Genomic DNA, 24,371 nt, shown 5'->3' with positions numbered 1-24,371 from the left:
GCCCCCATAGCAAGCTGCTTGCTGAGAGGGCACTCAGCAGGAGCGCCGAAGAGGATCCAGGTTGCTCTGTGCAAAACCAACTGCATAGAGCAGGTAAGTATAACATGGTTGTTTGTTTTAAAAAAAGAGACTTTACAATCACTTTTAAAGCAGAGCTCTACCCAAAAGGGTTTGCCCCCCCCCCCCCCCTCTGCTGCCATATTTGCCACCTTTTGGGGGGGAGTAGCTCTGTTTTTGACAGGTGCCTCTCATCCTCCTTCCACCGCCGCCAGGCTATTCAGAAAGTGCAGCGCTCTCCGTACATGTGCAGTAGGGAACCGACTGTGAAGCCGGATAGAGGCTGCACTCCTCACAGTACTCGAACGTTTAATGATGCATGTTTACAAATTAATGCATTTTACATGTTTACTGTGCAGACAGTCGAATAGGGTAGAAGAATCCTGGTTTCATAACATTCTTAACATAATGTAGTTACACAGTTTCACAAAAGTTTTCCACACAATGCCATCCTGCTCGCACACACAGATGGGACAACAGTTCCAGGAGCTAAAATGCTAATTATTGAAGCTGTTGGTCATCAGTCATCAAGAAAACATGTGTTCGAACCCTTGGGGATACCTATATTAAGGATGTATATCGAAGATTTTTCCTTTCTCAGGAGCAGGTTATCCCAGCTACCACCACTGTAAGGCCCCTTTCACACCTGCGGACCGTATGTCCGCTTTTTCATCCATCCGTTTGGGGATGAAAAAGGGACATACATTGGTCCCTATGAGATTGTAGGTGTCAGCAGATGAACATCCGCTGACACCCGATCTCGTCATCCTCCGCAATGCTCCAGTTCTGCTGACGGAAGAAAACCCTATTTTTCCTTCCGTCTGCAGATCGGATGAACACGCACACACGGTCCGTGTTCATCCGATCCCCCCTTAGGGGAGAGCGGAGAAAAGACAGGGCAGTCGGTTCAGCGGGGATCAATGGAGCGATCCCCGCTGAGCATACGGAGGTTTACGGTGCGAGTCATTACTAATCTGCCCCGTGTGAAAGGGGCCTAAGACTTTGTCACTTGTTCTATGATTGTCACTTGTTCTATGATCATGCCACGTAATTTGTGAACCTGTAATACATCTTGTTAATAAATTCCAGTTAACATAACATAAATCCATGGATATATACAGCAACTTTACTGTCCAAAATAAAAGCGTACAGATTCTCCCGCTGATGACTGAAGGGTAATAAAGGTTTTCAAAATGTAATGTTTATTTCCAGTAATCACAACCAGTGATCCTCCACAATTCACACAATCTGCTTACCAATATAAGTTGACTTAGAAGTAAAATGGTCAGATAACGCCTTGCCTTTTAATTTGGGCTTTCACTAGTGACTTCCTTAAAGGCCTTTTCCCCTCTGAGTAGGTGTTTTGGTAACTCATCTAAAAAATTGTGCTATTGGTAGTGAGGAGGATTTTTTTTGTTCTAGAATCCTGAACACTGGGTTGAAGGTAAGCTTACATGCCAGAGGAATATACTTTATCTATTGTATCCGGTATTACAAAACTGACACTCAACAGAAGTAGTTTACATCCGTTACCTGGGCTATAACATGTTAAGTAAAATATAGTCAAACCTCCATGATGATTTTTTTATTGATTATTTTGTACGAACAAAAAAGCACAATATTTTGTAAATTTTTCTATAAAATCCAAATTTTTTCTCAGTTTAGGCCGATATGTATTCTTCTACATATTTTTGGTAATAAAAATCGCAATAAGCGTATATTGGTTTACGCAACAGTTATAGCGTCTACAAAATAGGGGATAGATTTAAAGCATTATTATTATAATTTTTTTTTTACTAGTAATGGCTGCGATCTGCGATTTTTTTTTTTTTTTATCGGGAATTCGACATTATGGCGGACATATCGCACACTTTTGACACATTTTTGGTACCATTGGCATTTATACAGCGATTAGTGCTATAAAAATGCACTGTTTACTGTATAAATGTCACTGGCAGGGAAGGGGTTAACACTAGGGGGGAGATCAAAGGGTTTATTGTGTTCCCTAGTGTGTTTCTAACTGTGGGGGGGGGGCTGACCTAGAGGAAATTACAGATTGTGGTTTTTAGCTATTAGGAACTCACGATCTGTCTGTCCTCACAGAACAGAACAGGGATTTGTGTTTACACACACACGTTCCTGTTCTGCTGCTTGTGGCCGGCGGTCATCAGCATCGGCACCCCCGCACCTGCTATCCCACTTAAAGGAGCCGACGTACAGCTATGACGGCTCGCGGGATTGTGCCGACATGCAGCAGTATAATGCATCGGCAAGTGGTTAATAAAAAATAAAGTTCAATGTTACTTGAATCTCAAGATAATGTGAAACCCAGAGCAAAGGGGAAGAATTTAGTGGAATGGGATCTGATCTGATATTGCTGGATATTCTTACAGGCCTAGCTCTGTGATTTCTTTCTGCAGATTGTAACATCATGTCGTCTGCATAATCCTTTCCACTCTTCTCTCTCCCGAACCTACTGTACTAGGATAAGTTCTTTTAAAGTGGTTGTTAACCCCCCAAAAAAACAAAACTGCAAGACAAAGGCATAATGAGCTAGTATGACTAGCATACTAGCTCATGAATTACTTACCTTAGATTGCAGCCATCCTCGTGTCCCCCTCCGGCGGCAGACATCTCTCCCGGAGGTTACTTCTGGGTATCGGCGCTGTGATTGACCAGAGCGGCGATGACGTCACTCCGCGCATGCGCGTGGGAGCCCTCAAAGCCGGCATTATCCATTCTAAAAGCCGCCATTCTCAGTGCGCCTGCACCGATGTCGAGACATTGGCGCATATTTTTCTGCAAATATCTCCTTAACCATGTAGGTTAAGGAGATATTTCTTGCACCTACAGGTAAGCCTTAATCTAGGCTTACCTGTAGGTGCAAGTGATTAGAGAGGATTTACAACAACTTTAAGCATTATGCCAAAGTTTTAATGACATGTTTGTTTTTTTGTTTACTTATGTCGCATCTAAACTATTGTAACATTTCTTAATTTAAGATACTCTCTCTTGTTTCAGCCTCCTCCTCAAAAACTTCTACCAGAACATGCACAGACTCTAGAGAAGTATGACTGGGAAGCTTTTGACAGTCACAACCATGGTGAGGACCTTCCACCCCCCCCCCCCCAACTTTGGCTTGTGCACACTTGTAAACAGATGCACGCATAGTGTAGTTGATTGTCTCTCACTGCCATTTCCGGTGTCATGACATTTCTAAATGACAACTGGGGGTGGAATCCTCCAGTAATATCAGCAGCCCTTCCTTCCTCAACCATAAGGGATGGTTGACTGCTTAATATGCAATGCTGACACTGTGGCTCTGAGTAAGCAAAGAGAGGCTACTTTACAGAACATTTATTGGACAGAACTAAAACAAACAAGTAAATAACTCCGTACAGGGTAGCAGTTACATCATTGCAATCTGCTGATGTACATTAACAATTTACACTTCGATAAATGCCGAAACATGACAAATGGTGTGTAGATTCCTGTACCTGTTTCTGATGGAACTGCCTCCTTTTGACTTTGAGGTGTTTAAAAATGAAATTTCCTTTTTACACATTTTTATGCAATTTTAATAGCAGTACACAAAAACATTATGTATTGTTGAGGTATGTACCTTCATTTTATTATTGGCTCATTCACACTACCCATGTTTTAGTAGTATACCATTCTTTCATTGGTGGATTTTAAATGTGTGTTGCACTGTGCTACATTTTTGTGCGTTACAGCCCATTCATTTTGAATAGTCGGCCTAATACACTGTGCCATAACTGCTGTAGCTTTTGGTTTTCAGGTGTTAATGAGTTCTAAAGATTTGGGCACTGTCTACATAACCACTTTAATGCAGCCATAAAGCTTTATCCCACTCCCGCTTTACCTTCTTTGTTGGCCCAGAAGTATACTTAACACATTGATGGACCACTAAAGGTATCTGGAAAAAAGGTGGGGCTGGAGCTGAACTTCCTGCTACAGGAGGGTTGCCTTTGGTTTCAGGGCTGGTGGAGGATTTTAGGAGATTGCTGCATATGTGAGCAGATTTCCTTTCAGTTTCCAGTTTAGCAGCATGATGGGTTTATTTCATGTGAACATAAATTATATATATATATGTGTGTATGTATGTATGTGTGTATGTATGTGTGTGTATATATATATATATATATATATGTGTGTATATATATATATATATATATATATATATATATATATATATATATATATATATATATATATATAATTATAATATAATATAAAAATAAAAGCTTTATCCTAAGATAGGGACTGGGGCATTTCATAAACTTTTGAGGGTCATAACTCAGTGCACTAAAGTGTTTAGCTTCCATGTGCTTGTTTTAGTTATTGGTCCATCCTGTGATTAGTATAGAGATGACTGCAAAACCCTGGGAGGAGTATCTTGGCTCAGATTAGTAATTTGTTGGCTTTACTTGTCTAGCAGGTGTTGCCCTTGTAATTACTTGACCAAAACCACTGGTATTGTAAGGTGTACTGGTATTATAATTAGGTGTGCTATGATTCAAAAATAACTAGTTATTTTTGGTTTGGAGATTTGTAATACTAATAAATTAAAAGGGCTTGTGAACCTTTTCATATACCCAGTGAAGTGACTGGCCTCAGGGGATACAGAGATAAAACAAATCTTTCTGCATAAGTTGTAAATGTTTATCTGCAGCCCTTTATTCTCTAAATCTGTTCAAAGTGCAGAATTTTAAAGCTTGTCTGAAAGTTCAGAAAAAGGGTGGGAGGAGAGTTGAAGTTACACTCTACAGAGCTCCATGAGGTGAGCTCTGAGAGCTTATTTGAGGGAAGGGACACACCATCCATCAACACAGCTCACAGGAACAGATCTAAGGCTGTCAATCAGCTAGTGGTCTCTTCCCCTGTCACCATTGTGTTTTTGGTGTCAGGAAAACTTGATATAAGTGATTCATGCTCATAGCAGAGGAATGAAGCAGCTGACAAAAGTGACACTTGGTGCTCATAATTGAGACATATGCACACTATAGAGGCATATAGACAGGACTGAATAAACTGGGCGATTAACAGCACTTGCTAAAAAAAAAAGTGACAATGTTGCAAACAATATTAAATACAATTAAAAGCAACTGTGGAAAAACTGTGTGCTAAAAATGATCAAATTAAATTAAAAAAACAATCCATATACGTGATCCAAACAGTGAAGTTGAAACTAAGTAAACGTGATATAGTCCATGTATCAAACGATGCAATCCGTGTTCCTGTGTAGCTGATCTGAAAGGTACAACTTTAAACTTGACTGTATACACCCCTCAAAATTCAAAGACTGTGTGGCACATTCCTTCCCAGAGGTAAAGACAGACAAATACGGGCTTGTGTGGTCACCATGACCAATTGCAGATTTCCAGCCCTTTCCACTCCGTCTGGCGGTGCTAGATATCCCAAGGGCAGGTTTTCACAGACACTTGTTCTCCCTCTCTCCCTTACGATAAGGAGTCAAATCCAGCCTGTGTAGTCACCGTAACCGGATATGGGGTAACCGACCAAGACCTCGTTCCTTTCTGCCCAGTAATGTGAGATATCACAAAGACTCTTGTTTAGCCCGGTGAACCAGGAAAATTTATTGTTTAAAAAGCATCAGTACATGTTACCAATAGCCTAATGGCTACATTAAACAAAAAAATTATAAAAAATGGTCTAGGGGTCAGCAGACACTCATCCTAAGACTCAGCTGAAACACACCGTGCATCTTAGCTTGATGTGCTCCGTCATTGATATGACGACATCTGATGACGTCATATCAATGACGAAACGTGTTTGATACATGGACTATATCACATTTACTTTGTTTAACTTCCATGTTTGGATCACGTATAGGGATTGTTTTTTTAATTGAATTTGATATAATTTTTATATTTTCAGTACACAGTTTTTCCACAGTTTCTTTTTATGGTAATTAATATTGTTTGCACGTTGTCACTATTTAGCAAAGGCTGTTAATCAGAGTTTATCCAGTGCTGTCTATCACCTTACTATTCACTAGTTGTAACAGCAGCTACTCTCATTACACTAATTTACTTCAGTCACTGAGGTGCGGCGTGGGTGTTGTATGCTATTAGCATATATATTTTTTATCATATAAAGGTATATGCTTTGTTCATATTTCATGTCTGATGTTTACAACCACTACAACAATCTTTAATAAATTTCATCTGCACCCTTTTCTCCCAAGTTCTGCTGTAATATTTTTGCATCCAGCTTTATATGTGTGTATATATATATATATATACTGTGTGTTTGTATGTATGTGTGTGTGTGTGTGTGTGTGTGTATGTATATATATATATATATATATATATATATATATTATATTATATACACACACACTGTATTTTATTATAAGATTTGTCTATAATAACATTTCAGAGGAAAATAAAGACACAATGTGTGCACTAGCCAGTGTTTGAGTAATTGTGTTAGAATTGTTGTTTCACAGTGTTTGCCTCTTAGGCTGGCTACACAATTATACAATTACCGGTATCTTGTACAATTTTCCTTTAGAATTGCCAAAACTATATAATATAAGGTTAAACCTAAACACTTTTCAATTTGTATGCAGATGAAGCCTTAATCTTACTTTTTTTTTACAGTGAACTATTTGACAGAAGAGGTGTTTCTGCTATTACAATCTGTTGTGGTAAGTATTATTTCCCTATGTCTCAAGCATAGAATATTCCTTATAACTTGAGGGCTTTTTATCGCGGGGATTTTTTTAATCTGCTCCAAAGCACATCAACCCTGGACTTTGCATTTATGTGTAAAGATAATCGCCATTTAGTTATGTAACAATTGGGTCTCCCTGTACCATGCTGAAAATTATGAAGGAAAAAGATTACAAAAGAAGACTTATTTGCCTTCCCTTTAACTTTTAGTAAAAGTACTGTATCCAAAATTGGTAAATCATTTTTTGCTTTAGATACTTCACCTAACAGCTAAAGCGAACATTTAACACTTAAAGTGGTTGTAAACCCTTGCATATACACAGTAAAGTGACTGCCCTCAGGTGATACACAGAGATTAAAATGCATCCTCCTACATAAGTTGTACGTGTTTATCTACAGCGTCATCCCCCTTCATCTTTTTAAAGTGCAGAATTTACACAGCATCAGTCAGCTCTGAAAAGCAGGGGGCAGAGAGCTAAAGTTACATAAGTAAGCTTCGAAGCTTATTGGATAGAAGAGACCTACCCCCTTCACACAGGAACAGAGCTGGAGCTGTCAATCAGCTGGAGCTCCCTCCCCTGTCACCATGTTTCTCTTGGGTTTTTAAGAATACTCGTCAGAAGCGATTCATGCTTATAGTAGAGCAACGAGCTTTGATTTGTTCATATTTCATGTCTGAGGTTTACAGCCACTTTACAGCCACTTTAACCTAAAACAATACTTCTAAGCCAGGATTTAGAATCCTATAACTATACCACACTGTAAAGGTACTTCATTCAAGGAACCAATGCATCTGTATTGTGCACCCCCCACCTGTATACTGTACACCCCCCCCCCACACACCTGTATACTGTACACCCCTCCCCCACACCTGCCGCATCATGATGTCATCCCGGCACGCCATCTCCTCTCCCATGTCTGCCTCGCAGCCATCTTTCGTGCCCACATAAAAATATGGGCAGTAATCGTGATGCATTGTGAAATAGTCAAATCATTGACATAATTGTAATCAAATCGAATTGTGACACCAGGGAAGGTGTGCACCCCTACTGCAAAGGTAGCTATACAGGGATGTAAACGTGCGCAGCCATGGTAAAAATGATCTCCCCTGTCACATTTGCCCGATGCTACCACTGCTGAATGCAAAGCCGGTTGCAACAGTGGTGAGGGCTTTAGGAAGGTAAATCGGGTGCTGAGGTGTTGACATATTGCCAGACGAAAAGCAGTTAAAAATAAATATATAAAATGATTGGAAGGCCACAGCAACACCTTCTATGCCTGGCTTTGTTGTGACACTTCTAGAATTTATTCATGCAGAATTGTAAAGTGAATGATGGGGGTTAAAATGAACCTAAGGCCGCGTACACACGGGCAAACATGTACGATGAAACCGGTCCGCCGGACCGTTTTCACCGTACATGTCTGCCCGGGGATTTCTGTACGATGGCTGTACTAACCATCGTACAGAAATCCACGCGTAAACAATACGCGGGGCGTGTCCGCGCCGTCGCCGCGGCGACGTGGGCGGGCCTGCCAGTTAAATGCTTCCACGCATGCGTCGAAGTCATTTGACGCATGCGAGGGACGGCGGGCGCTCGGACATGTACGGTAGGTCTGTACAGACGACCGAACATGTCCGAGCGGGCAGGATTCCAGCGGACTGTTTTAAAACAAGTCCAGAAATATTTGCCCGTTGGGAAAAAGCCCGGCGGGCAAATGTTTGCTGGAATCCTGCACGCTCGGGCCTACACACGACCGAACATGTCTGCTGAAACTGGTCCGCGGACCAGTTTCAGCAGACATGTTCGGTCGTCTGTACGGCCCATTACAGTTGAACTAAAAACCCTAACCTTTGACCTTAACACTAACCTTACGTAATTCCTAAAGTAATCTCTCACAGTAAGGCTGGGTTTGCACATGGCCGGCTGCGTTTTACAGTCTGGAGTCCAGTGCAATTCTGTTCACCGGTTTAGGTGCACATTTTTACCTGAATTCGCACCTGAACTGGACCCAAAAAACGCACAGGACTCTTTCAAACCGCACTGCAGCTGCCCCAGACATGTGTGAACCGGCCATTCACATGTTATACGAATTGGATGCATTTAAAAACGTATCCAATTCGTATGTATGTGAACCCAGCCTCAAGGAATCCCTTCTGCAGTTTACTTTACCGTGTGGTGTGCCCCAAGCAGCATGTGCCATAATCGAATCATTTGGCCTCAAAAACTAAAAATGCATATCTTTCATTGCTGGAAACTTTGTCCACAACTGCTTCTTTTTAATATTATTTGGAGGAGGTGATTTATTTTTTCATCATAATGTATCATTTGGTTAATAAATGTAGTAGTATATAACAAGTTATGAACTTTGTGTTAAGACACTCTTGGAAGGAGTTTTATGTGTGTGTGTGTGTAGCTTTTAAAGAGCCTTAATTTTGCCTTTTTAGATGGCGTGCCAGGAAAATGATATAGAGTCTCTTAAAGTACTTCAAGTTGAACTGTGGTGAGTGCTACAATGCTCTATTTAATTGTCTACATTAATCAAAACAAAAAGGTAACTTTGCACATTTTATAGTTATCTGTTAGTGTAAGCTGTTTTGTTAGGAAGCATAGGTGTTGGTACTGCACGATTAATTAGTAAAAGATCACAATCTCGATTCAACCCCCCCTCCTGATCCAAATCGTCTGTTTCCGCGATTCTGATGTAAACCGTGCAGAGCCGAGCTGTCAAAAAAAAAAAAGAGGACCCATGTTTATCAACATTCCTCAGCGCTGAAAGAAGACATACAATGTATCTCTTGGTTCTTTTAGATTAACCAGTTGAGACCCGCGCTATGGTCGAAAGACGTCCACAGCGCGGCTCTCAACTGCCGGGTGGACGTCCTGCTGCTGTTGTTCCCCGTGCGCCCAGCTGGGGGCGCGCTGCGGGGAAACAACGTGCCCGGCGCATCGCTCGGGAGCCGATGCGAGTGCCTGGCGGCCGCGATGTCCGCCAGACACTCGCGATCGTCGGTAAACACAGCCGGTAACACAGCAGGACGCGGAGCTCTGTGTGTAAACACCGAGCGCCACGTGCTGTGAGGGAGAGAGGAGACCGATGCTGTGTCTCTTTACATAGGGACACAGCATCGGTCACCTCCTCCAGTCAGTCCCCTCCCCCCACACAGTAAGAACACAATGAGGGAATACATTTAACCCCTTCCTCACCCCCTAGTGTTAACCCCTTCACTGCCAGTCACATTTATACAGTAATTAGTGCATTTTTATAGCACTGATCGCTGTATAAATGTGAATGGTCCCAAAATTGTGTCAAAAGTGTCCGATACGTCCGTCGCAATATCGCAGCCCTGACAAAAAAAATCGCAAATCGCCGTCATTACTAGTAAAAAAAAAACATAAATCTATCCCCCATTTCGTAGGCACTATAACTTTTGCGCAAACCAGTCCCTTTTTGCGATTATTTTTTTTTTTTTTACAAAAATACGTCAAAATACGTATCGGCCTTAACTGAGAAAAAAAAAAAAATTTTTAAAAAAAAATTGGGATATTTATTATAGCAACAAGTAAAAAAAAATATATATTTTTTTAAATTGTCGCTCTTTTTTTGTTTATAGCGCAAAAAATAAAAACCGCAGAGGTGATCAAATACCACCAAAATAAAGCTCTATTTGTGGGGAAAAAAGGACGCCAATTTTGTTCGGGAGCCACGTCGCACGACCGCGCAATTGTCAGTTAAAGCGACGCAGTGCCGGAAGCTGAAATTTCGCCTGGAAACGAAGGGGGTTTATGTGCCCAGTAAGCAAGTGGTTAAAGGAATGATCTTTAGTCGATTGATGAGGGCAGTTTAACCACTTAAAAACCAAACCTTTTTCTGACATTTGTTGCTTACATGTTAAAATCCGTATTTTTTGCTAGAAAATTACTATATATATATATATATATATATATATATATATACATACACACACACACACAGTGCCTTGCGAAAGTATTCGGCCCCCTTGAACTTTGCGACCTTTTGCCACATTTCAGGCTTCAAACATAAAGATATAAAACTGTAATTTTTTTTGAAGAATCAACAACAAGTGGGACACAATCATGAAGTGGAATGAAATTTATTGGATATTTCAAACTTTTTTAACAAATAAAAAACTGAAAAATTGGGCGTATATAGATTTCTTTTTTAGCAGATACCCTGGAGAATAAAATGGCAGAAGTTGCAATATTTTATAAAAAAAAACACCAAAAAATCTGCGCTCATGGATGTCCACAATGTCAAATCGCCCAAAATAATATGAGGATAAATAAAAATAATAAAAATAATTGATGTAAAAAATGTTGAGAAAAACAATCCTTTTAATTAAAAAACAACTTCAGTATAGCAATGGACAGTCTGGATGCGATGATATAACAAACTTAACAAGATTGCATACACCAGATATGGTATTTCACCAGCAGCCTCCAGCAGTCTTATGGGATCAGAGCTCACGGTTTCAGTTTAACATGCCATCCGCAGATGGAACCCACAGTACCTTAAGAGGAAGATGGAAAACGAGGCACTGATGAGGGGATGGACGTCACCTTGCCAACAGGGACCTAGCAGCGTGGGATCCGTGTCGCCTCCACGTGTCACTGCGGGCAGATGGACGCCGGATTCTCCGACTAATCCAGCCGCCGGGGACACAGCACGGTACGGTCTGTGGGAGCGGACGCTTGCCCTGTACGAGCGCGCTGACGTCACAGGTCTGAGACGCCGCTCAGCATCGAAATGGGCAAGCAGGGATGTACTGAATGCCCTCTGGTGGGGAGTCCGTAGAATGCTCGCTCCCTTAAGCTGTAATCGAAGCTGCCAGTGAAAATCAAATAAAATGAAGTTGATAAAGACAGTATATAAAATTAGGATGGAACTTCCATAATTAGGGGGATGAAGGTATGTCCTTGACGACGCGTTTCGCGCTTTTTCATAGTCAATAGGACATTGGCAATAGCCTTCGTTAAATAGTCTAAAATAGGGGAGGGGTACTGTTGGGAGGAAAAGAAAATGGATAAAACAGGGCATGTGCAAAGAAACCAAGAGCTTTAACCCCTTATAAAACAAAATAAAAAAAACTCTAAAACTTATACATACAAAAAAATAATATAAAATTGAAAAATACATGTAAATAATAATAATAATAGTCATAATTCCTCAAACATGTATGACAGCATGCCAGCAATATATTATGTAAAAATTAGATTAAAAATTATTGGTTATATATAGATAATAATAAAGATAAGAGCAATAGGAAAGCCCTAATAAAATCCTGCCATCTAGTGGAATATATGGATATTGATAAAATTAAATATAATAACTTCCACATCATGAACACAAGGAGGAATATAATACTTTAAGAACATAATCTGTGTGTATTATAGATACAAATTAAATAAGGGTATTGATCTCGATTTCTTCATTTAACCCCTTGGGTGCCAGCGAATCAAACATATAAATCCAAAATACTTCCCTTCTGCATTGAAGGGAAAATCTCTCATTGGTTGTTAATGTACCCTTGGGGATATGCTCGATCACAAATACTTCCAGATATTTAAAATCTTTACTATGACAATGATTAAAATGTCTAGGAACACTGTGCTCAGTGCACCCTTTTTTAACCAGTTCCCGACCCGCTCATGTACATATACGTCAGCAGAATGGCACGGACAGGCACATCAACGTACCTGTACGTGCCCTGCTTGACGGGGGTCGGGGGTCCGATCGGGACCCCCCCCCGGTACATGGCGCGGGTCGGTAATCTTCAGGAGCGATGCGGGGGCGGCAGTTCGTTTTTGTCCGCCCCCTCCGGATCGCTCCCCAGCCAATCAGCTTCCTCCCCCGCCCTCCTCTGCCTGCATTGTAAACACAGGCAGAGGAGGAAGTGATGTCACCGCTCCTCCCGCCGGTATTTTCGTCCGGCGGAGGAGCGGAGACATCACACAGTGAGTACACAAGCACTACACTGACACACAGACACATAGGCTTACGATCCCCCCCCCCCCCCGGTCACCCCCCGATCGCCCCCACCAGCCCCCCCCTGTCACACCGTCACTAAATTGCAGTGATCATTTACTGATCACTGCATTTAGTTTCAGTGTGACAGGCAGTTAGTGTCAGGCAGTTAGTGTTAGGTCCAGGATAGCCCCCCCCCCCCCAATAAAGGTTTTAACCCCTTGATCACCCCCTAGTTAACCCTTTCACCCCCCTTTTTCCAGCGTCACTAAGCGATCGTTTTTCTGATCGCTGTATTAGTGTCGCTCGTGCCACTAGGTAGCTAGTTTTTTTTTGAGGTTCGCCGCCATGTTTTTATAGCGTTAGAAAATTTACGGGGGTACCTAACGCTATAAAAACATGGCGGCGAACCTCAAAAAAAACTAGCTACCTAGCAGCACGAGCGACACTAATACAGCGATCAGAAAAACGATCGCTTAGTGACGCTGGCAAAAGGGGGGTGAAAGGGTTAAGTAGGGGGTGATCAAGGGGTTAAAACCTTTATTGGGGGGGGGTAGGGGGCTACACTGGACCTAACACTTTTAACCCCTTGATCACCCCCTAGTTAACCCTTTCACCCCCCTTTTGCCAGCGTCACTAAGCGATCGTTTTTCTGATCGCTGTACTAGTGTCGCTCGTGCCACTAGGTAGCTAGTTTTTTTTTAGGTTCGCCGCCATGTTTTTATAGCGTTAGAAAATTTATGGGGGTACCTAACGCTATAAAAACATGGCGGCGAACCTCAAAAAAAAAACTAGCTACCTAGTGGCACGAGCGACACTAATACAGCGATCAGAAAAACGATCGCTTAGTGACGCTGGCAAAAGGGGGGTGAAAGGGTTAACTAGGGGGTGATCAAGGGGTTAAAACCTTTATTGGGGGGGGGTAGGGGGCTACACTGGACCTAACACTTTTAACCCCTTGATCACCCCCTAGTTAACCCTTTCACCCCCCTTTTGCCAGCGTCACTAAGCGATCGTTTTTCTGATCGCTGTATTAGTGTCGCTCGTGCCGCTAGGTAGCTAGTTATTTTTTGAGGTTCGCCCGCCAGGTTTTTATAGCGTTAGGTACCCCCATACATTTTCTAATAAAGGTTTTAACCCCTGATTGCCCCTAGAGTTAACCCTTTCACCCCCCTATTGCCAGCGTCACTAAGCGATCGTTTTTCTGATCGCTGTATTAGTGCCGCTGGTGCCGCTAGGTAGCTAGTTATTTTTTGAGGTTCGCCCGCCAGGTTTTTATAGCGTTAGGTACCCCCATACATTTTCTAATAAAGGTTTTAACCCCTGATTGCCCCTAGAGTTAACTCTTTCACCCCCTACTGCCAGCGTCACTAAGCAATCATTTTTCTGATCGCTGTATTAGTGCCGCTAGGTAGCTAGTTATTTTTTGAGGTTCGCCCGCTAGGTTTTTATAGCGTTAGGTACCCCCATACATTTTCTAATAAAGGTTTTAACCCCTGATTGCCCCTAGAGTTAACCCTTTCACCCCCCTATTGCCAGCATCACTAAGCGATCATTTTTCTGATCGCTGTATTAGTGTCGCTGGTGCCGCTAGGTAGCTAGTTAGTGCCAGTAACGCTTACACCCACGCGCAAAACATACTCCCCCCATATGTGGAATTACACCCCAAAATACATTCTGCTGCTTCTCCTGAGTACGGGGCTACCACATGTGTGAGACTTTTTGGGAGCCTAGCCGCGTACGGGACCCCAAAAAACAATCACCGCCTTCAGGCTTTCTAAGGGTGTAAATTTTTGATTTCACTCCTCACTACCTATCACAGTTTCGAAGGCCATAAAATGCCAAAATAGCACAAAAACCCCCCAAATGACCCCATTTTGGAAAGTAGACACCCCAAGCTATTTTCTGAGAGGGATGTCGAGTCCATGGAATATTTTATATTTTGACACAAGTTGCGGGAATATGATAAACTGATTTTTTTTTGCACAAAGTTGTCACTAAATGATATATTTCTCACACATGCCATGGTTATATGTGGAATTGCACCCCAAAATACATTCTGCTGCTTCTCCTGAGTACGGGGATACCACATGTGTGGGACTTTTTGGGAGCCTAGCCACGTACGGGGCCCCGAAAACCAATCACCATCTTCAAGATTTCTAAGGGCATACATTTTTGATTTCACTCCTCACTACCTATCATAGTTTTGAAGGCCATAAAATGCCAAGATGGCACACAACCCCCCCAAATGACCCCATTTTGTAAAGAAGACACCCCAAGCTATTTGCTGAGAGGCATGTTAAGTCCATGGAATATTACATTTTTTTGCCCCAAGTGATTGAATATTGACCAAAAAAAAAATTACAAAACGTTGTCACTAAATGATATATTTCTCACACATGCCATGGTTATATGTGGAATTGCACCCCAAAATACATTCTGCTGCTTCTCCTGAGTACGGAGATACCACATGTGTGGGACTTTTTGGGAGCTTAGCCGCGTACGGGACCCCGAAAACCAATTACCACCTTCAAGATTTGTGTGAGTGAAATCAAAAATTTATGTCCTTAGAAATCTTGAAGGTGGTGATTGGTTTTCGGGGTCCCGTACGCGGCTAAGCTCCCAAAAAGTCCCACACATGTGGTATCCCCGTACTCAGGAGAAGCAGCAGAATGTATTTTGGGGTGCAATACCACATATAACCATGGCATGTGTGAGAAATATATCATTTAGTGACAACGTTTTGTAATTTATTTTTTATTTATTTTTTTGGTCAATATTCAATCACTTGGGGCAAAAAAAATTAAATATTCCATGGACTCAACATGCCTCTCAGCAAATAGCTTGGGGTGTCTTCTTTCCAAAATGGGGTCATTTGGGGGGGTTGTGTGCCATCTTGGCATTGTATGGCCTTCAAAACTATGATAGGTAGTGAGGAGTGAAATCAAAAATTTATGCCCTTGGAAATCTTGAAGGTGGTGATTGGTTTTCGGGGTCCCGTACGCGGCTAGGCTCCCAAAAAGTCCCACACATGTGGTATCCCCGTACTCAGGAGAAGCAGCAGAATGTATTTTGGGGTGCAATTCCACATATAACCATGGCATGTGTGAGAAATATATCATTTAGTGACAACTTTGTGCAAAAAAAAATCAGTTTGTCATATTCCCGCAACTTGTGTCAAAATATAAAATATTCCATGGACTCGACATGCCTCTCAGCAAATAGCTTGGGGTGTCTACTTTCCAAAATGGGGTCATTTGGGGGGGTTTTGTGCTATTTTGGCATTTTATGGCCTTCGAAACTGTGATAGGTAGTGAGGAGTGAAATCAAAAATTTGCGCCCTTAGAAATTCTGAAGGCGGTGCTTGGTTTTCGGGGTCCCGTACGTGGCTAGGCTCCCAAAAAGTCCCACACATGTGGTATCCCCGTACTCAGAAGAAGCAGCAGAATGTATTTTGGGGTGCAATTCCACATATAACCATGGCATGTGTGAGCAATATATCATTTAGTGACAACTTTTTGTAATTTTTTTTTTATTTTTATTTTTTTGTCATTATTCAATCACTTGGGACAAAAAAAAAAAATATTCAATGGACTCAACATGCCTCTCAGCAGTTTCCCTGGGGTGTCTACTTTCCAAAATGGGGTCATTTGGGGGGGTTTTGTACTGCCCTGCCATTTTAGCACCTCAAGAAATGAGATAGGCAGTCATAAAATAAAAGTTGTGTAAATTCCAGAAAATGTACCCTAGTTTGTAGACGCTATAATTTTTGCGAAAACCAATAAATATAAGCTTATTGCGATTTTTTTTACAAAAGACATGTGGCTGAATACATTTTGGCCTAAATGTTTGACTAAAATTTAGTTTATTTGATATTTTTTACTTTTTGTTATAAGAAAAATCTTTTGTTTTCAAAATTTTCGGTCTTTTTCCGTTTATATCGCAAAAAATAAAAATCGCATAGGTAATCAAATACCATCAAAAGAAAGCTCTATTTGTGGGAAGAAAAGGACGCAAATTTCGTTTCGGTACAACATTGCATGACCGCGCAATTACCAGTTAAAGCAGCGCAGTGACAAATTGTAAAAACACCTTGGGTCTTTAGACAGCGTATTGGTCCGGGGCTTAAGTGGTTAATGAGACGACGGTGGTCGCCGATTCTGGCACGTAGTGCTCTAATCGTACGACCTACATAAAAAAGGCCACAGAGACACCGTAATACATATATGACAAATTCTGTAGAGCATGTCACAAACTGTTTGATACTAAATTCTTTGCCAGAACGCATGCATATCCTGTCTGTGCCATGAGTAATAAATTGGCAGGTCAGGCATGCTCGTTTTTTACACTGGAAAATCCCCTTTCTATCGTTGAAATAACTCCTGATGTCCAGGGGGGAGCCCGAGGGCTTTTTTTGTATCTTACTGGGGGCCAAAATATTTTTAATTGTTCGCCATTTTGCTACTAATCCTTTGGTAAACCACAAATCTAATGATATAAACCAAACAATGACACCAGCACCCTTACCTTCAGTTACGCCTGAAGAGGATATACTACAAATCCTGGAAGATTTATGGCAAGAGGGACATACAGAGGGCTATGTTCCTACGTCTCAGGTAGAACCTCCTATGCTCAATACTACTTTTAAACCTAAGTCTACTTTTTTTCCTAGTTCTTCCAAAGGGCCATTCATCGAGACGTACTATCAGGCGGTTTATAAAGACCTGTTAGCCCTTTGTGATAAACCCAAAAACCGAAAACACAATAACTTGACGTTAGAAGAAAATCAAGCTCTCAAGGTTCTAAAGACCAACACCACTATTATTATTAAACAGGCGGACAAAGGGGGTAGTATAGTTATCCAGAATAAGATGGACTACATGAAAGAGGCTAGTCGCCTCTTAACGGATACGGATACATACTTAAAATTATCCAAGGACCCCCTTCCTGGTTATCAGCAGACATTGAAAACTTTAATTTATACAGCTTGGGAAAAAGGAGTGCTCACGAAAAGTGAGAGGCAGTTTTTTCTCCCCTTCGAGTGTAGCACTCCTCACTTTTATCACTTGACGAAAATTCATAAATCTCTCACAGATCCTCCGGGACGTCCCATTGTAGCCAGCACTAACAGCTTTCTTAATGGTTTATCCACGTATATTGACCATATGCTACAACCCCTTGTTACACAATTGCCCTCCTACATAAAGGATTCGAAAGAGGTAATAGATGCCCTTCAACACTACGCATGGGAACCAGGATATCTATGGGCTTCCCTTGATGTCGCCTCATTGTACACTTCTATTCCCCATGAGGTTGGGATCAGGGCTGTTCAATACTTTCTGAACAAAAGTGGAGAATTTAATTCTCTCCAGTCCCAATTTTTAGTTGAGGCTGTTGATTTTTGCCTAAAACATAATTACTTTACCTTTTGTGACCAGTTCTATGTGCAACTCAAGGGGACAGCGATGGGAGCGAATTATGCACCTGTGTACGCTAACCTCACCATGGGACATTGGGAGGAAGAAAACATCTGGCAAAATAACCCTTTCGCTGAACACATAGTTTTCTTCAGACGATATATAGATGACGTAGTCTTAATTTGGAGTGGGACGTCCGAGGCTTTTCTTTCCTTTCTTTCCCATTGTAACACTAATACTTTTAATCTAACATTTACACATGTACTAGACCCTCACGAACTGGTCTTTTTGGACCTAGTACTAACTAATGAGCAAAACAAAATAATCACAAAAAAATCACACAAAACCTACCAATGGTAACTCTTACCGCCATTATAACAGCTGTCATCATCCTGTTTGGAAAAACAACATCCCCAAAGGTCAATTCAATAGACTAAAAATAAATTGCACCAAGAATGAAGATTATATCGAACAGAGTGTTTTAATGCAGAAAAAAATCGAGGAGAAGGGTTACCCTCAAGATTTGATCAATGAAGCTATTTCTTTCTTTTTGAAACCCCCTGATAACATAATACCAAAAAGACAGTCCGAGAGTGAGCATACTATCAGATTTGTGTCTACGTATGATAGTTACAAGTCAGTGGCTAGTATTATCAAGAAACATTTTAAGATCCTTCACCTGGACCAGAGATTGGCCCCAGTGCTTCCAGCCATTCCTCAAATCACCTTTCGCAAGGCCCGAACAATTAAAAATATTTTGGCCCCCAGTAAGATACAAAAAAAGCCCTCGGACTCCCCCCTGGACATCAGGAGTTATTTCAACGATAGAAAGGGGATTTTCCAGTGTAAAAAACGAGCATGCCTGACCTGCCAAATTATTACTCATGGCACAGACAGCATATGCATGCGTTCTGGCAAAGAATTTAGTATCAAACAGTTTGTGACATGCTCTACAGAATTTGTCATATATGTATTACGGTGTCCCTGTGGCCTTTTTTATGTAGGTCGTACGATTAGAGCACTACGTGCCAGAATCGGCGGCCACCGTCGTCTCATTAAAAAAGGGTGCACTGAGCGTTCCTAGACATTTTAATCATTGTCATAGTAAAGATTTTAAATATTTGGAAGTATTTGTGATCGAGCATATCCCCAAGGGTACATTAACAACCAATGAGAGATTTTCCCTTCTATGCAGAAGGGAAGTATTTTGGATTTATATGTTTTGATTCGCTGGCACCCAAGGGGTTAAATGAAGAAATCGAGATTAATACCCTTATTTAATTCGTATCTATAATACACACAGATTATGTTCTTAAAGTATTATATTCCTCCTTGTGTTCATGATGTGGAAGTTATTATATTTAATTTTATCAATATCCATATATTCCACTAGATGGCAGGATTTTATTAGGGCTTTCCTATTGCTCTTATCTTATTATCTATATATAACCAATAATTTTTACATAATATATTGCTGGCATGCTGTCATACATGTTTGAGGAATTATGACTATTATTCTTTTTTACATGTATTTTTCAATTTTATATTATTTTTTTGTATGTATAAGTTTTAGAGTTGTTTTGTTTTGTTTTATAAGGGGTTAAAGCTCTTGGTTTCTTTGCACATGCCCTGTTTTATCCATTTCCTTTTCCTCCCAACAGTACCCCCCCCCTATTTTAGACTATTTAACGAAGGCTATTGCCAATGTCCTATTGACTATGAAAAAGCGCTTTGAAGCGCGAAACGCGTCGTCAAGGACATACCTTCATCCCCCTAATTATGGAAGTTTCATCCTAATTTTATATACTGTCTTTATCAACTTCATTTTATTTGATTTTCACTGGCAGTTTCGATTACAGCTTAAGGGAGCGTGCATTCTACGGACTCCCCACCAGAGGGCATTCAGTACATCCCTGCTTGCCCATTTCGATGCTGAGCGGCGTCTCAGACCTGTGACGTCAGCGCGCTCGTACAGGGCAAGCGTCCGCTCCCACAGACCGTACCGTGCTGTGTCCCCGGAGGCTGGATTTGTCGGAGAATCCGGCGTCCACGTGGAGGCGATACGGATCCCACGCTGCTAGGTCCCTGTTGGCAAGGTGACGTCCATCCCCTCATCAGTGCCTCGTTTTCCATCTTCCTCTTAAGGTACTGTGGGTTCCATCTGCGGATGGCATGTTAAACTGAAACCGTGAGCTCTGATCCCATAAGACTGCTGGAGGCTGCTGGTGAAATACCATATCTGGTGTATGCAATCTTGTTAGGTTTGTTATATCATCGCATCCAGACTGTCCACTGCTATACTGAAGTTGTTTTTTAATTAAAAGGATTGTTTTTCTCAACATTTTTTACATCAATTATTTTTATTATTTTTCTTTATCCTCATATTATTTTGGGTGATTTGACATTGTGGACATCCATGAGCGCAGATTTTTTTGGTGTTTTTTCTGTATGTTTGGTACTTCCGGGTACCACTAACTCCGCAGCACTGGACTGTCCACCCCACATCCCACATAAGAGTCTTTATGTTGACATTTTGGGACATTAGTCTTTTCCCATAGAGCGCTAGTGAATTTTTTGTGTCTGCAATATTTTATGTCACACACCATTTTATTCTCTAGGGTCTCTGCCAAAATATATATATATATATATATATATATATATATATATATATATATATATATATATATATATATATATATATATATATATAATATATTTTTAGCAGAGACCCTAGAGAATAAAATGGCAGAAGTTGCAATATTTTGTCACACACCATTTTATTCTCTAGGGTCTCTGCTAAAAATATATTATATATATATATATATATATATATATATATATATATATATATATATATATATAATTTTTAGCAGAGACCCTAGAGAATAAAATGGTGTGTGACATAAAATATTGCAACTTCTGCCATTTTATTCTCTAGGGTCTCTGCTAAAAAAAAATATATATATATATATATATGTGTGTTTGGGGGTTCGAAGTAATTTTCTAGATTAAAAATATGTATTTTAACTTGTAAGCAACAAATGTCAGAAAAGGTTTGGGAAAAAATACACTTCAATGAATTAAAAAAATAAATTAAAACTAAACGGTAAAGTTGGCCCAATTTTTTTTGTATAATGTGAAAGATAATGTTACGCCACAAAAATCGTGATCTTTATTCTAAACAAAAAAAAATTTGATTTCTCGTGCATCTCTAATAGGTGTTTTCAACTGCTAATGTGTAAGACATGCTAAAGCTGTTTTACAGCAAATGTATAGAACTTCAAGCTTTCCCTGACAGGGTTAATCCTTGTGTTTATCTTTGTATAAGCCTTTAAGGACTATTCAAGCACTGAGCAGGCTATTATTGATGTTATGCAACTCTTCTCCTCATCTCCTCTGCTCAGAAAATATTATTTCCGTTTAACTTGTATTGCAATACTGTGTTGAGCTTTAATGTAAGCTTCTCTACAAAGGCTTACTTAGCTTAACGTTAGTATTTCAGGCAGATGAGAAGATATGATTTTTGAAAAATAAATTCCTAAAGTATAACTTGATTATAAATGTATTTAGATTTATCAAGCTTTGAAATGCAGTGATCAATCTTGTGAGATGAGTAGAATTTTGTTACTAGCGTTAGAATTGAATGATTTAAAATGTTATAATTAAAGTGTACCTGTTACCAACTCGTAGGTATAGTTTTGGAGAAAAATGCGGAGAATGCGTTTTTTTTAAACTTGGTCCTTGTCCACAAAAATCTGCTTCTGTAGTCTAACAATTTGTAACTGGTGTGGGGAACTTCTTCCTGTCATTTGTAGTGCTGGGATCTGCTGCTGTTTCTAATACAGTTACCACTTCCCTTTATTTAAAAGAGGGAAGGATCAGCCTGATCTCTCTGAAGATTTTCTGATGTTTGTATAATCTCTATAAACAATACCAGCATTGGAAGTTCTCATCATCGCTTCTTAAGGATAGCTCTAAATGGGCCTGTCCTTGCTCAAGTGATGCTTTAGATTGGGGCAGTTTGGACAGTTTGTTAGCCTGATCCTTATTTTCCCTCAATGTTGACCTTAGAGCAGTGGTTCTTTAACCTTATTTGAGTCACAGGCCTTTTAAGAATCTGATAAAAGCTATGCACTCCCTCTGTAGAAATATTCACATATAATTAATAAAGTAAACAAAACACTCGCTCACTTTTCATGCAAAAAGTAGAGGCTACTCATTACAAAAATGAAATACAATCAGCTTGTGCTAATTAAACAAAACCACTTTAATTCTGGTGGTTGTGCAGAGATTGATGATGCTTACATTGCAAACGTGGGCCAACAAGTCAAAAGACACTTAGCGGGCAAAACACTATAGGCAACGGCAGGGTGCATTTTCTTTCAGTGGTTAATAATTTTAGGACAAATGGGAGGGCTGTATAGTGAATGTAAATGTTTTTTTTATTTTTTTTATCTGACGCTCATAGCCCCCCGTGAAACCCATTCATTGGACCACTTAGGGGTCCAAGGATCCCAGGTTAAGAACACCTGCTTTAGAGTTTGTTCCATTGTTGGATAGCCTTTAAATATTTTTTTACAATAAAATAAATGTTACAACTCCTCGAATACTACAGATAATAATATTATTGGCATTCCAATTTGAGTATGTAGGAACATTCCATTTCTGTTGCTTCTTTTAGACTAATAACGGGTAACTATATGTCATGCTAGCATTGTAATAGTTATATGCCCTATTCCATCAATACTAACACACATTTTGTCTACCTTGCAGGCCACTTTTAACAGCTGAACAGAACCACTTATTACATCTTGTTCTAAAGGAAATGATTTCTCCTTCAGGTCAAGGCATTTGAACCATTTATAATGGTGACTTTGTAAATAATTGTAGATATCATTGACGTGGGTACTCTTTAGCTATTGATATGCATTGCCACTGTTCAAAACACAATATTTTAATGACTGTTCTGTATTGTTAGGTCGGTCTTGTACTAAAATACTAAAGACATGCCTTTAATTTGTGCTGATTACATTCGCTCGCTAAGCCCGCAGAATTCTTACTGTGAATGCAGCTGCTCCTGGACACTGTATCCTCTGCAGACTTTGGCGCTTTGCCCTAAATCTTTCTGAAAATGTGCCCTGTGGACTTTGAGTTATGATGGGGTTTGCAAAAGAATCCTACATTGTCTGATGCTCAGTCCTGGCCCTGAGAATCATGGCTGATCGTTTTCTTAGGTCTGACCATTGCAATCCTGACAGCATGCTGATAACATGCTGTTTCCAATCTACTGAGTGTGCATAACAGTATAAAATAACAGAATTTCTGACCCCCCCCCAGCAACAGGGCTCTGCTACTCAATATTGATATGTATACGGAGGACATGTTTGACAGCAAGTGTTATCACAATGAGGTAAGGCAGTTGGTAGGACAGCTGTGATGTCACCTTTTTAGATTATAACCAAGCTTCAGACTCTAACTAAATCTAAAAATAGGGGCACATATAAATATGTTATAGGTAAGCCTAGACTGTTATAAATTAAAGTGTTACTAAACCCAGGACCTTGCATCCACTATATCTGGTCTCCCACAGTACACATAATATGGAAATGCAATTATTTTAGTAAAAGTAAACTGCTAAATACCTTTTCTCATTAGCAGCATATAGCAGTCTTGTGACTTCTATCATATACCTACCATTATGTTTCTACACTAGTTGTAGTTTGTAGAATTGTGATTATATTGGTGTATTATATCTATAATTTATTATTGCAAGCACTAAATGTAACAAGGTGAACACTTTCAATAAATGACCTGTCTATATTAACTGGTATTGTGTTTTTAATGAACTACATTGTAATGTATACATTATACAATAAATATACTGAATAAAAATAATTAATTTATTATTATGGCATGCATTTTTAATGTTTGTACTCATACTAAAGATGCATTTATTTTGTGCAGAATTATTCGGTTTGTGGTTTACCTCTGGCAAACAAGATGAGCTCATTTGCAGTTGAACCATTTCTGACCACATGGTTCAAAAGAAAATAAGAACAGATTTCTCTATCCACACATTCAAGGCTCTCTTGCTTTCAGAATACACAGGTCAGTGCTGAAGCCACTGATCAAGAGGCTTTTATCCAACCAGTGCAGTTGAGCAGAACTCAACTGTTCAACTGCAATGGCCACA

At 40.2% G+C, this 24,371-nt stretch overlaps 1 protein-coding gene across 3 annotated transcripts in view; it reads left to right on the top strand.

The window, feature by feature from the left end:
- Positions 1-23,463, top strand: part of LOC120945463 (40-kDa huntingtin-associated protein-like) — a 70,754-nt gene extending 47,291 nt beyond the window's left edge. For 2 of the 3 annotated variants that reach the window (XM_040359621.1, XM_040359620.1), the window contains 4 exons: positions 3,079-3,160; positions 6,705-6,751; positions 9,223-9,278; positions 22,952-23,463. In XM_040359621.1, the coding sequence (XP_040215555.1) occupies positions 3,079-3,160; positions 6,705-6,751; positions 9,223-9,278; positions 22,952-23,033 (267 nt within the window). In that variant the 3' untranslated portion in view covers positions 23,034-23,463. Of the gene's footprint in view, positions 1-3,078; positions 3,161-6,704; positions 6,752-9,222; positions 9,330-22,951 lie in introns of all 3 variants that reach the window. The other variant, XM_040359622.1, reaches the window with a different exon arrangement.
- The last annotated feature ends 908 nt before the right edge of the window (positions 23,464-24,371 follow it).

Source organism: Rana temporaria, chromosome 7 (assembly GCF_905171775.1).
Source record: "Rana temporaria chromosome 7, aRanTem1.1, whole genome shotgun sequence".
Lineage (NCBI taxonomy): Eukaryota > Metazoa > Chordata > Amphibia > Anura > Ranidae > Rana > Rana temporaria.
This window is presented reverse-complemented; position numbering and strand designations above follow the sequence as displayed.